General features: G+C 32.7%; 1 protein-coding gene across 4 annotated transcripts; it reads right to left on the reverse strand.

Moving 5' to 3' along the window:
* Positions 1 to 101: 101 nt before the first annotated feature.
* LOC143067211 (E3 ubiquitin-protein ligase TRIM45-like) lies at positions 102 to 11,611 on the reverse strand. Of its 4 annotated transcripts, none has more exons than XM_076240307.1 (8): positions 11,476 to 11,611; positions 8,925 to 9,011; positions 7,830 to 7,964; positions 6,304 to 6,867; positions 4,248 to 5,691; positions 2,818 to 2,850; positions 2,008 to 2,136; positions 102 to 867 (listed from the first exon to the last, which is right to left on the reverse strand). In XM_076240307.1, exons 1-8 carry the CDS (start codon positions 11,476 to 11,478, stop codon positions 257 to 259), a joined length of 3,006 nt encoding a protein of 1,001 aa, XP_076096422.1. In that variant the 5' UTR covers positions 11,479 to 11,611; the 3' UTR covers positions 102 to 256. The 4 variants fall into 4 exon arrangements, with proteins under 4 accessions (XP_076096422.1, XP_076096425.1, XP_076096423.1 ...); XM_076240310.1 differs by lacking the exon at positions 11,476 to 11,611 and adding an exon at positions 9,871 to 9,969 and having other exon boundaries at positions 103 to 867; XM_076240308.1 differs by lacking the exon at positions 7,830 to 7,964 and having other exon boundaries at positions 103 to 867; positions 11,476 to 11,610.
* Positions 11,612 to 15,184: the final 3,573 nt, after the last annotated feature.

Raw genomic sequence — 15,184 nt, forward strand, 5'->3', positions numbered from 1 at the left:
ACGACAAGTGACCGTATCACATTTTTTTCCCTTTCATAACCATTGTCCTATTTACTTATTGTTTGTTTCCAAAGTTTGCAACTTAAAAAAACATTTATTATTTACTGTAGTCATCATAAATACAAAACTATTTATTCATAATCGTATACTATATTTACAAACTATAATATATATTTTAAGTATCATAGATATCAAGAACTATAAAGAGACACGTGACTGGAAAGGAGAATAATGAAGTGAACGTTTTTTACTAATGTTATATCAATGTAGCAATTGCAGGTATTTTACCAACAGAGCTACCTGATTTTAGATGCATCTCTACATGTGCAGAATATGGGTTATAAGTACCAAATACAGGCCAGAGTGGTTCGCTGAAGTCAAGATTTCTGAAACTATACAGAATCTTCTGGCTGAGATTGTCAATTATAGACCACTGACGATTGTCAACATCCACCAAGAACCCGTATGTCATCGTCATCACAGTACCAGCAGTGTCGGAGGATAATGGAGAATGCAACAAAAGCGTCCTCTTATGGCGAAATTTGTGACAAAGTTGTTTATGCTCGTTACATCTTTCTGCTGAAAACGACCATGCATATGACTGTGCACCAACGTAAAAGCTTGCATGGATACTATCCCAACGGCCGAGACCAACTTCAAATATTAATGCATTTCTAACCAGATTGACATGTATACGAAAAGAAATCATCGCCTCATAATAATAACGACCCGTGTCTCTAAATGGCCGTGTTCCAATTACTCCACAATATTTACGTAGCTTCTTTGCGTCACTTTCATCTAAAAGTTTCCCCTTTTCTGTCCTACCAGTATCCTGAGAAGGGTCGTCCCACGGGAACGCCTTCCCTGCTGTAACGAGAAACATGTATTTATCATCATATCTAAATGTAAATTGTATGTGGAGACGCGATCGACAAAGCTTTCTATGTTTATTGCCGATTCTAAACAGACAATCAAGGTATTTATTGAACAAATATGTTTTCTAAAATCTGGTAAACAATTCAGCAGAAAAAAAATCCTCGTTCACTAATAATAATTAACTGTATACCATAACCAACGTGGTGTTGAACACAATGGATTTTTTTAACTCTTGAGTAAATTAGCATGTACAATATATACCATGATTCTTAAGAGTTAACGTATTAAACGAATTCTAAAAACGTCTCCAAATATTGACTATATTTTTGCTGCATTTTGGCAGTTTTTGCTTCAAAGATCAAACAATGTTTCCGTCACATGCATTGACCATCATCATTTTCTGTGAATGAATTTGATCCACATATATCTTTTTATAACAAATTTGATTTTGTCGAAGTGTGTTAACAATGTTTGTCAGAGGAAGATACACCTTTCAATTGGATTTAAACTGGAACAAATGTCTAAAAAATGAATGGAAAAAAGTATAATCACAAAAATACTGAACTCCGAGTAAAATTCAAAACGGAAAGTCCCTTATCAAATGGCAAAGTCAAATCATAAAACACATCAAACGAATGGACACCTGACTTGGTACAGGGAATTGTATACCTTACATTCGAAATGGTTAAATTTGACATTTACAGTACATTTGATCTATTAAGAGTTTGTTTTGTGTTGTTAGATTATTATAGCATTGTCGTGAATTGATAAATACTTTAAATACGAATACATGTACATATGTTCATTGAAAATTTAGAAAAAAAATCCACATATAAACGAATAATTATAATGTCAAGCGCCTCCGAAAAAGACACCCGAGTTCAAATCCCTTCTAAACAACACCTTTCCAGGAAGACTGAATACGAAATCTCGGAAACCAATATACGATATGCTTGAGAGTACGTTAACCAATTATAGCTGTATTTTGTCAATTCATTGCAATTATTCTCATTAAGAGACACTAGTTGGACACTAGACGAAATAAGAACCAAATCTAATTAAGTCTTTCTAGAAGTAAAACATTTACAGTAACACATAAACATGCATCACATAGACGCTACATACATTTACCTTTAAACTTTTTAACATGGCGGGTTGTATTCTTTTTCAGCGTTGTGATGTCAGATTTCAACATTCGTCCATTACCACTAACTTCTCGTTCGGAATGAGCTGTACTGGAATCAAACAGGAAACCAGGACCTGTTCAAAAATGAAAATGAATTACCATGAGTGCAACGATAGAAGATATGAAGTCTATAATTGTGTCAAGTATAACGTTTACAGTTTTCATGTACTTATATAAACGTGTCAAGTATAACGATAACAGATTTTGTGTATTGGAACGTGTTAAGTGTAACGATAACATATTTTATGTCTATATACCTGTAGTATATTCCTAACTTTTTTTTGCATTCTTCATTTCATTAGAATAATTGAGAGAGAGAGAAGAAAAAACAGAAATTTTTGTGGCAGATTGTGTTTTTTTTAAGGTGTACAGAGACATGTATGTAAGTGTACTTCAGATTAGCTTAGCGCCCCAGCTGTGTTAAAAGACCCGTAATTGCAATTCTTAACTTGTATAGTCCCTGTTCTGTGTGAAAATAGGCATGCATAGATGCAATTTCAATTAACAAACGCTACACTGTGTAAAAAGATATTTGTAAATGAAATGTTATCATTTCCTTGCACATGTCTTTTAGAATTTGTTGAATTCGTTTGTTTCCAAACGATATTATTTATACTCTTCTGGTTTTGACGATTCCTGATGACGTTTACTGAAAAAGTCTGCTTATCAAGTATAAACCAGTAAAGCGCATTGAAAGCTGCAAAATTCGTACGTTTTACCGTCTTTATCTGGGCATACGAATATTGAATACTTACACAGTATATCCCCGAATCTTTTATCAATCTCTCCTGAAAATAAAATAATTATTTATTGATAAAGGTTTGTTTCAAAAGGTAAAATAAATAAATTTGTTATATGCTGTATCGAAATGGCTTTGTAATAGTGCGATAATAATAGTCTCAAGAGTAGACCGAGGATTAATGGCTGATATTATAAGAGGGAAAACAAGTTACCCTTACTTCACCCAGCATATGAATCACCATACAGTTACTCATAATAACATTAAAATTATTCACGAGATGCTTCATACAATGATAGTTCTGCAATTTAGTTCGTGAGATGCCCGTTGCGTCGACAATAAACTAACTAGTGAATACGAGTGATGTTCGAAAGACAAACCAAATTCGAAGTTAACACGCTTTAAAAATAAGATTTCTAAAATAGTGTCCAAATACAGTTAAGGCAATATAAGTCATGGGGTAGACAAATCGTATTGCTTCAAATATTTAGCATTTTATAAACAGTAAAGTTACAGAAAATGAACATATCAATGATATTTCAGATCAATGCAGAAGTGTAGACTACTGATGTGGTTATGCCATCAAAGGCCTTCATCAAAGATACCAGGTCTATTATTTGATACGCCAGATGAAAGTTTCGTTGACATACAGTTCATCAATGACTATGAAACATGCAGTTAGATGATTAAACCATATTTGATATTGGAGAGCATAAAAAACCTTAAAGTTGTGCAAAATACGGCTTGTGTAATATATGAGTGGGTATAGAAAAACTCAAAGAATTGAACGTTTTATAAACAGTATATTTTCAAAAATGAACATTTTAATGATATTCCAAGTCAGCACAGAAGTGCTTACAACTCGGCTGGTGATACCTACATGGAAGAAACGTCAACCAGCAATGGCATCGACCCAGTGGTTATAAAAACTCATCAAAGATCATACCAGACGAATAATTGTGTACGCTAGAGGAAAGTATAGTCGACAAAAGACGTCGATGGCGTTAGAATTTAAACAGTGAGAGATTAAAATCAAATTTGAAACTGAAAGCAATTACAAAAACCACCAAACATTCCGAAAATATACGGCTAATACAATCACCTTTGGGTTTGAACAAAAACCCTATTGATCCGAATAGTTTAACATTTTTTAAAACAGTTAATTTACAGAAACGAACATAATTATCATTGCTACTTTATGTCGGCACAAAAGTGTTAACTACTGTGCTGGTGAAACGTCCACCAGCAGTGGCATTGACCTAGTGGTTATGAAAACTTATAAAAGATGCAGTCCTTTAATTTGGACACGTTTCGTCGACATAAAACTCAATGTGCTCAAATCAAAACAGTTGAAAGTTAAACAAAAGGACCCAGCAGTTGCTAAAAAATCATAAGAATATTATATTGTGTTAATTTACCAGTATAAAATCAATTTATCAATATTACCTGGAGACTTGGACAGGAATGGAAATCCTTCTTCTCTGACAAGTCTTCCAAGGACTCTGACGTAGGCAATATGTGCTCCAGTCATGTTTGCCGTATAATAAACCCTATAGCATCCTTCTAAGGTTTTGGAATCTTCCACTGTCGCCGGGTGCATTCTTCCCTTTGGATCTTTAATATCTACCAATACACAATCGAAGCTATCTTTTTGTGGTGTTCCTTTACTGTCATAGAGAAACACTTTCAAGACTTCGGCCTCGTTCTCAACTGGAACATCCATAGCCTCTACCAATGTCTTCGGAGGGAAAATGGCGGTTGATCTTATCTTTCCCATATCAATGATGTATTGTTTAAACGCTGCTCCCATTTTGTCTTTATCAAAGGCTATAAATGAGTTTTCTAATGGACAGCTGTCAATATGATTGTCTCTTAAAAAGACCAAACGATTACGTAACGTGTCTGTTAGGAGGACAAACTCAGCAGGCATACTGTGTGTCATTATATGACTTGTAAACTCCTTAGCAGATGACATCAATGACAGGTTATACTTCAAGCCTTCTCTTTGTGACTGCAATACTCCTCTCTTTTTCTTACATTTTTCTTTTAATGTATCTTTGAGTTCTCTTCTGCGTACTTCAAGCATGTGAACCCCTTCATCTATCTCATGGTCTATTTCTTTGGTAATGTCGGTCTGTTTCTTATCTAAATTACGCATCTCGTCTTCCGTTTCAATCATCACTGTTTTGCTAAGAGTAATTTTATCTTCTACTTGTTTGACCAAATTACTTACTTGTTCTTTGTGGTCTTCATATGCATCTCCAAGTCGCCTTACCATATGTCCTCTGTCAGACTGGTGTTCTAAGACAGTGCACATTTTGCAAACGGGTTTGTTGCATGTCTTGGATACACAAAAGTAGACCAATGGTTGCCCATCGTGACCTTGGCGGTCACAAGTTTCATTTCGTAGGAACGGTTCAATACCAGAGTTTTGAATTTGATCCAATAAAACAATGTTATGATTTCTAGACATAAAGTTTCGGAGATGAGCTTTACGGCATTCATGACACATAAAAGAGTAGCAGTCCTTACAAAAGAAAGCAGCAACACCTGAATCAGGACAATCTCTGCATGCAACACGCTGTCCTTTCTTTTTTAGATGGACGAAATCACGAAGGCTGCGTCTGGTATTATCTTTCGGAAAGTTAGCTACACTGTCTCCAGGGATGTGATGCTGAGATTTACAGGTTGGACATGCAACTGTCCAGTCGCGTGTAATATCACCTAGGCAACGTTGACAGTATGTATGAAGACAAGGCAATACTCTTGGTATATGGGTTTTCTCGTCATATTCCCTTTTACAATTTTCACATATCAGAAAATCATCTTTTAAGTCGTCTATTCTGATCGCTGAGGCTGGACCCCCTGCAGATTTTGGATCTTCTTGGTCCTTAAAATGGTAAATTAGATTTCAAAATTAAATTGCTAAATATTGTATTTGCTAGTTTGTTTTATGAAACCTGAACCTTATAATTATTGGGTGTTCGTTTGCTTGTATTCCTCTATAAAAATGGGATATCAAAATTCAAATCTTTTTGAAAAGATAAACAAACTCATCATAGATACCAGGAATAAATTTTGCATTTACGCCAGACGCGCGTTTCGTCTACAAAAGACTCATCAGTGACGCTCGAATAAAAAAAAAAAAAAAAAAAAAAAAAAACAAACCTTTAAGTACGAAGTTGAAGAGCATTGACCAAAACTCCTAAAAGTTTTGCTAAAGGTATATAAATGTGTTTAAAATGATGTATTAATTTATAAAACATTCGTATTTGTTTAATGAGGAAAGGACTGTTCATTTTGCAATGATTGAAACTTATTATTGGTAATGTATTCCACATATTATATTGAGCTATATAATCATGCATTTCTTTCGTCATCATAAACTGGACAAGGCTGTTGAAAGAGGATATACTTTTGTGTATATATTTGTGTCACTAGTTTAGAAAATAACCGACTACAAGTTATTTGAAAATAATGTTACGATTATCATTACTCTCACCTTCACACCGGCTCCCTTTCTTTGTAACATGATCGCAATCTCGTCTGCAACCTCGAGTTTTCCAAAGCTTTTGCCGACCATCCCTTTCCGTGGACTCATGCTTCCAATCATGTCGCTTGGTATACCTGAGTCATTGTAAAACCCCCCATCTCCAAATTTGGTCGACATATCTGGATAACCTTTATCCAAAACTATAGCAGGTTCTTTGGGAACATCAAAATCATCTTTTGCGTTTGTATCATATCCATCTTTTAGCGGAGGATCAGCACGGGTTGACATAAGCGGTCCTTTTGAGTTATAATTTTCTCTCCTACTAATCAGTTCCTTTTCTTTTGCCATTCGTTCTTGTCGGGCTTTTTTAATGCTTTCTTTAATGAAGTCGCCTTCCTTTGTGTACTGTCCGGGGGGTTTTGTTCTCTCCCATTCCTCTTGGTTCCGGTAGCTTACCTTCTCGCGGAAAGATATTGGTTCACGAGGTTTTATATATGATGGTCCGGTTTTAATGTCTTTGTAGAACGGAATGTCCTTCTTATAGTCTATTTGCTTCTTGTCTAGATAAGTTGCCTGTAACATAAATAAAACAGTATATTTTTATATTCTTAAAATAAGTATGTAACCCTGTATTTTATTGAAAAAATAGTTTGATTTTGTCATTTGTGAATACATTACAACTGTTCTGTTGTATTATTTCATTATGTGTAAACATACAATCTACTAGTATTTGGATAATTTTGCAGATATTTCGGATAATAAAACTTCGTAATTGTACCAAATAAAACTTTGGCAGGACACCTATGTCATAGGTTTTATTTGCTCAACTCCTAGAGTTTCCCATTGTAGCCTTCAGACTTTCTAGAATAAATCTAAAAGAAAGAAAGGATGTCAGGTATTCATTTATCCCACAAAATTAGTATATATGCACAGCAAAGGAACAGTGCTTGTATTGCTGTTCTTCATCGAAAAGTCACAGTGAGGCATTCGACATACATTGACGAGATACAGGTGTATAACTACATGGAGACGTTTTTAGAGACCTAATTCTATTTCATCATAACTCTCAATAGATGACAACAATTTTGTGGAATTTACTGCTGTATCTTTCAAACCAGAGCATTTTAACTGCCTAAACTTCTTGTTTATCCACAGTAAATGTTCATGTCAGAATTGAATAAATCTAATTCTTTTTGGGGGATAATAGTGTTTTTTATATACTAATCAGGGAATATGTCTTTCCCTATAGCTATTAGCATTCAATTATGTTCTTCGAAGAACATAGCAAATAGTATAAAAGTGAAATTTCTTATCGCTTTTCAAATTACAAACTACAAGTATTGCAACCTGGCCATATGAGTCTTTGGTCACGTTATGAGCAAGGTTGCGTAATGCCAAATAACAAAAAAGGTGAAAAGTTTGAATTCGATTGATCGATGTTTTATGTGCGGAAACAAGAATACTAGATCGGAAGAAAATGAATGTGTTTCTTCTTCCGAATTATAACTCTGTCTTAATTCCGCACAGATACCTACCTCATTTCCAGTATGTTGATATACTTTGTCTTGAGGATAACCATCCTCGAATTGTTCATTTGTATGGTACATGTTTTTGTCTAAGATAACAGCCGGTTCATTAGGAACATTAAATACATCTTTAGCGGTATGTGCCTGTGGATTAATTATGATCATTCTACTAATAACTAGGATCACATATCCATACAGAGCCATAAAATGCTGGACAACTATTCTATTCACACGAGAGTTCAAAATGCCAAAACTTAAATTAACTAGCTAGTGTTCTACATTAAAGACGTCTATAGCACTACTTGTGTGAATACATGGGTGTCTTCATATTACGATTTCATATCGAACAACAGATTTTAACAAAGTATACGAAAAAAGTAAAATCACAAAAATACTGAACTTAGAGGAAGATCAATTGGGAAAGTCCATAATCACATGGCAAAATCAAATAACAAAACGCATCAAAAACGAATGGACAAGAACTGTCATATTCCTGACTTGGTACAGGCATTTTCAAATGTAGAAAATGGTGGATTAAACCTGGTTCTATAGCGCTAACCCTCTCACTTTAATGACAGTCTCATCAATTTCCGATATTTTTACATTGATGCGTTAAATAAACAGACACAATAAATAAAATAGTCAAAATATGGGTACATCAGTATGTCGAACAATATATTATAAATGATATATGTATATACTGGGTCGCTAACACACAAAAGTTCGGACTTTATATTCCGTTTAGGAGTGAATCTCCCAAGTTTACACATGAATATCATCTAGAAAAAAATGTGTTAAATCCTAAAATGAATTTGGGAAAAAAACAGATAAAGAAACTAGCTGGTATAGGTAACTCTTGTGGTCTTTTTCTTTTTTAATGAAAAGTTTTTATCAATTAACTGCATCTGAATAAAAGGGGTGGGGATTATATATATATATATATATAGAATAATATACATATGATGTAGTTTTTTTCCCATATCTCTCAGATATAATTAATGTTACACTTTTAGACATACGTTCAATTAAAAAAAAATGTTATAAAAAAAATGTAACATTGATCTTTAACAAATCATGTATTTATGAAACCAGTTCTATACCTACATTTATTGTTTTGGGTAATGGTTTGGTATACGGTCCCGGTATGGCAGCAACATCTCTTTCATATCGTCCTCTGTAGGCGTAACTTGTCTGAAAGTTAAATAAAAATACTTATAGAGCCGTCCTCTGTGAACGAGATCCGTCTGGAATAAAACAAGTCAAATTCAATGTAAAGTTTGGTATAAAGGCCAGATATTATGAAAGAAACATAACTAGCATGCCGTCCTCTGTGGACGTAACCCGTCTGCAAAACAAGTTAAATTCAATGACTTGTATAGTTTGGTTTGATGGTCAGATATTATGACACAAGTAAAATTCAATGTATAGTTTTTTTGGTTTGATGGTCAGATATTATGACACAAGTAAAATTCAATGTATAGTTTGGTATATTTGGTAAGATTGGTATATATTATGACAGAAACATAACTAACATGCCGTTCTCTGTAGGATTTTCTGTAGATGTGACTAAAAGATGTCAAAAGGACATGTTTAGGTTAGTATAAGAGTGTGGGTTTACAATTAACACCCGTATCAAACACAACGCGTCTCTTGACATGTATTTAAAAATTAAAATTATTTAAAATTCATGACTCTCAACGTTTTGAGGCAATTTGTGATCCGTATCTTATGAATATATTAATATATATGTCTGTTCGACTAATGAATCAAACCTTTAACACGATACCAGTTTCTCGTTTTTGAAAGACAATACCGGAATCAACTTTTTTTAGAAAGAATTAGTAATGTGGTTAAGCTGCCATACAATCTCAAGATGTTTCTTAAAACATCTCTGCCTTTCCGACGTTAATGAATACTGGACTTATGTATTTAGAATTTTAAATATTTGCGAGATGTGTGCCGTTTTTCTTTTTTTATTCTATTCTTTTTTATGTACTCTAATTTTTTGTTTTTTGTTTAAAAGTATTTTGACATTATATAATTCACTTACCGTGTTTAAATTGTCAGCACATGAAGATAAAATGTAGTGTTTTACAAATACAGATGTTTTTCTATTTATTACATTAAACCATAGTATTTCAAAATCCAGACAAACTTTTTATGTCAAACACTATTTGTTTTTCTTTTAATAATCACGAGAGACCTGGAATTTGACAACTATTTGTCAATAGCTTGTATTTACATTTACAATCAAATATTGAGCAGATAATGGCAAATTGTAATGGGGGAGAAAATTCAAATAATTAAATTTCCAATTTTATCGTTCATTGTGAATCACAGAATGATAGTTCACTTTGAATTTGATAACTGGAATAAGATCAAAGTTTTCTCAGTTAGCATGTACAATGAAAGTATGTTGAAACTTATTGGATGCTACTGTCAGAGTATGTATACATGATCATACACGATACCTCTATCAAAATGAATGTTTTCACAATATTTCTATGTTGAGCTTACAGTAAAAATGGTGACATTGTTAGAATTATACTGTGTCTTATTTTACTTGGATAAAAGACTATTATATAATGCCGAATGATTGACCAGTTTAACGTTTTGACAACGATATACATCAACCCATCGACAAAAAGAACATCTAGAGGTCAACACACAGTCTTCCGGCGTTTACATATATGTATATAGATACATGTTGTAAATTTATATAATCTAAACAATAACTTGCATGTAGAGCATATTCTGATGATTCCAGAATGAAAAATAAATAGTTATCAAAGGTACCAGGATTATAATTTAATACGCCAGACGCGCGTTAACATAAGACTCATCAGATCAAAATAGTTATAAGGCCAAAAAAAGTACAAAGTTGAGGAGCATTGATGACCCAAAATTCCAAAAAGTTGTGCCAATACGGCTAAGGTAATCTATTCCTGGGAAAATAAAATCCTTAGTTTTTCGAAAAATTTAAAGTTTTGTCAACAATAAAATTTATTAAAATTACCATATAATTGACATTCATGCCAACACCAGAATAAAATTAAGCTAGCAAGTTTCTTTGATACTACACAACTCAAAGACTACGCCTAATTTTATTTTGTCGAGATTGGCTTTGATACTGCACAACTCGAAGAATGTGCCTAATTTTATTTTGTCGAGTTTGGCTACGCCTCATGTTTTACACATACTAATGGATATATCGTAGACGAATATATGCACAATTGCCACGGAGACCATGTGTTCTATAAAATTGAGAATGGAAATGGGGAATGTGTCAAAGAGACAACAACCCGACCAAATAAAAAACAACAGCAGAGGGTCACCAACAGGTCTTCAATTTAGCGAGAAATTCCCGCACCCAGAGGCGTCATATACCAGGATTACTTTTTTTTAATGGTGGCGAACGGTATAATACGGCGAGATTCGTGTTGGCTTAAAAAAAATAAAATTTGTGATACTTCTTGTTTCAATATTTCCAAAAATGTTTTCCAATCTATTCTTATGTAGAATATAATGCTTAATAACAGGGACATATTTTAGAAGTGTCACAATCAAAACATACTCATATGCATAACATTAAATTTAGAGCGTTTTTGCTTTTGAACATTTAAATTGAATAAAATTGTGAAAAAATAATACATACCATTTCTGTATACTGCTTAAAAAACCATTAATATAACTTTTGTATTTCTGATGCGTTCGCCATTTTCTTTTTTGTTGTGTATTTAGTTTCTGTTGTTAAGTATTCATTGTTTCACTATTCAGCACTCAGCAAGTCTTTGTTTTGTATTGTTATTTCAAATAAAGACTCTCCTTTCAAATAATTATATTTAAGTTTCGTATTGTTTTTAAATTAAACTCGAACGAGAAGAGTACAATAAAAGTCAATGCTGTGTTATGTTCCGGATCGACTATCTAGACGTTTAAAACATTTAATTATTATAACAAAATCCTAAATTAACAAAATATTAACAAATAAACACAAATAAATCTTATAAAGTCTAAGGTTCCACCTGAGATATATAAATACATAACTTAATAATAAAGTAAGTAAAAACGGTAAGCAATAACCGTTGTTCGGTGTTTCGTGTTTTCTGGTGCTTGTCAATTGAACAATATTCTACATATTAACACGATTGACTGGATTAAAAAGTAATTTAACAGTACTACAGAAAAAAGTCCATAAAAAGCTGAAAAACACTAACACTGTACAGTGCAAACGAAAAAAAATCAACTGAAAAACAACTGTTATAGTCCTGACTTTGCATAGGCATTCCTAAAGAAAATGGAAGTTTGAACATATTTTACAGTGAAATTATAGCCAAACCATGCAAACCTCGCACTTCCAACTTAACAAATAAATAGTATTAGCAACCCATACATACAAAATGACAATAATTGGAATCAAGCATACAAAATTCCGTAAAAATATCCGCTTAATAGATATATGTAACTAAATTCAGTTATAAAGTCGACTATAAAAAAAAACAAGCATCCGTTATCAGAATATAAACCAAAAGCACTTTTAAAATGTCACACAAGCACATAAACTATGATAAAAAAAAATCAAAGCAATGAGGTTATAATAAATAATAAAATTTGGAAAAGAAACAAAAACAGAAAGAACTTTTATTAGGAAATTTATAAGTAGCTAGAAAATTTAATTTAATCAAATGAAGAAATTAGATATGGAACCATACTTTGATTAAATAAATTTGAAAAACAGGTCGAGAAAAGAATAAATCGACGAAGAAGTAAAGAAAAGCGTATATAGCTATGCCAGGCGTATGACATATAACTTTGCATTTTTATTTCATTTTAAACGTTTTAAATGACTGAATTTTTCGTTTTTCAGTTTTTGGAATTGCTGAAAGTAAATATATTTTACAGTCATGAGACAGTAGAGTTTGATATTTGTAGTTACTACAAAAACATGTTTTTTGACCATACAAATTTAGATTTTATGAAATGGTCAAATAATGTCATATTTCGGCTTCATGATTTGGTAGTGCATTTTAAAGTCGCGTTGCCTCATATGGTCACGATTTCCAACGATTTCTTATCATCGTGACTGTAGTTCTGGGTCTTGGTAAATCTGCTAATTTCGATTATATAAATTTTTTTTTAATACAATACTCAGTGTATATAAAGTGCGAATCCAGCTAGTTCATTTTTACTGTTATATGCGGGTATGTCTATTGTAGAATAAAGGATCATGGGAAAACTGTGTTTGTTTACGTTTTGAAAATATCAAGTTAAAGGATTTTAAGTTAAGTTTTAACATATTTTCATTGTGATATGTCTTTATAATATACAAACATAGCATTAAACTTCAAATAAGTGCATCATAATATAGCATATCGATTATTGAAAGCGATCCATTTTAACTATAGATGCGATGAATTATCACTGTTAGTGCAGTCATTATTAATGTAGAATTTTCAAAGATGCGAGGAATTTTTATTGTAAAATTATGTGATAAATGCACTTGCAACAAATGAAAAAAAAACTTAGTTGATGACTTTAGGATTTATGATACATGTATTTTCCAATTGAAATACAAACTCCTCATTCATTCTTCATCAAATATATAGCTTTTCAAACTTGTAACAAAAGCGATTCTCAAAATGTCATATTGTATTCTTCAGATTACGTTTCTCCTTGATTTTAACTTATATAGTGAATCACTGGAGCGTGACAGCAGCGGGCCCTCTTAAGCAGTCAGTGGGCCCCTACTTATGAAAAATTCTAGATCCGCGAATGGATACTACCACAGAGGTAAAACCATGCACATTTGGGTTATTGTACACGAAATGCATGCTACAATTCATTTTTGTTGATTTTAGACCCTTTGGAACTCTATGTGGGCTATTTCAGCAACTAGGCAAAAAATCCCCAAACTTGATACATGGTCAGATTCAGCATGTCAACGAATTCCAAATATCTATATTAAAGGACTTTTGTCTATAAATTTGGACCCCACAAAATTGAAAAAGGGACCAAAAATATGAAAAAATGCATGCATCGGATACTTTTGTTATTGAAGGCATGACTGTAACAATAGGATGAATATACAAAAATATCTTTTTCTGGTGTCTCATTGGGGGGTTCTGATCCCGGATCCCGCTTACTGTTTTGGCAGATTCCCGTATTCCGCTTATTGTTTTGTCAGATTCCCGTATCCCGCTTATACTATGCAGTTCTAATTTTTTTTAATTATCCGTGTCCCGCTAGACTTCATTTCCTGATTTTTTCTCTACACAATCATTTGACTTTCACCTGTCACGCTTGCAAAAAATCGGCAATCCGGCGTGACGCTTATACCCAAATGCGACCCACTATTTTACTCTATTTTGACTCATATAAAGCCCATTATAAATATATTAAAAAAGTAGCGTAGATTTTTTCATCCCTTTTTATCCCGTCTCGTTTCGTTTTTGAGCCATATAGATGTCGTATGTGACAATGAGACAACTCTCCATCCGAGTCACAATTTATAAAAGTAGACCATTATACGTCAAAATACGGTCTTCAACATGGAGTCTTGGCTCACACCGAACAGCAAGTTATAAAGGGCTCCAGTGTAAAACCTTTTAAACGGGAAAACAAAGGTGCAATATATATCAAGATGTACGTAATTAGTGGTGAAGTGTCATGGAAATGGATAAAAAAAATAAGGATAAAGATCTCTATACGCTTTATAAGAAACTAAATGGAATACATTTGAAATAAATGTTATTTCTATTGAATTTAGTAGAGTGTTTTAAAACCAAACTATTATCCGTAAGTTAAATTTTATCAAATCTTTCTCTTACTTTATCTATTATTTGAGCAAGTCGGCTAAATTAAGGCTTTACAGCTAATTTCCTAATGCATGTAAAGCAAAACTTTGGTTGGCTTGCTTGCTTTGTTTGTATAATTGTTTATACAAACTTTGTAAATAAGATTGACATTTTTAAACAATATGAATAGGCATAGTTTAACCTGTATTTTTAATATTTGAATTAAATTGGGTGTTATCATAATGATTATCCAATAAAAAAGGCAAGCAAATCAACTAAAGTCTTGCTCTACATGCTTAAAGAAATGAGCTGTAATAGATAAAAAAATAATAATTATACAGTGAAAATGCACCCCATATACAATACTAATGATTCGCTCCACAGTTAAAATGAAAGAATAGTGTCATTATTCGACAGTAAACATGACTAGCATTACGAAATCATCATAGTGGAATTTAGTTAAATATGAAGAAACTGAATGACAAAACATATTCTACGTTAAACAACTTTAATAATTGTATTAAAATGAATATTTTTTACTGCAACAACATCTCACCTGTTAGTTATAAA

This window comes from Mytilus galloprovincialis, chromosome 3 (assembly GCF_965363235.1).
Source record: "Mytilus galloprovincialis chromosome 3, xbMytGall1.hap1.1, whole genome shotgun sequence".
Taxonomy (NCBI): domain Eukaryota; kingdom Metazoa; phylum Mollusca; class Bivalvia; order Mytilida; family Mytilidae; genus Mytilus; species Mytilus galloprovincialis.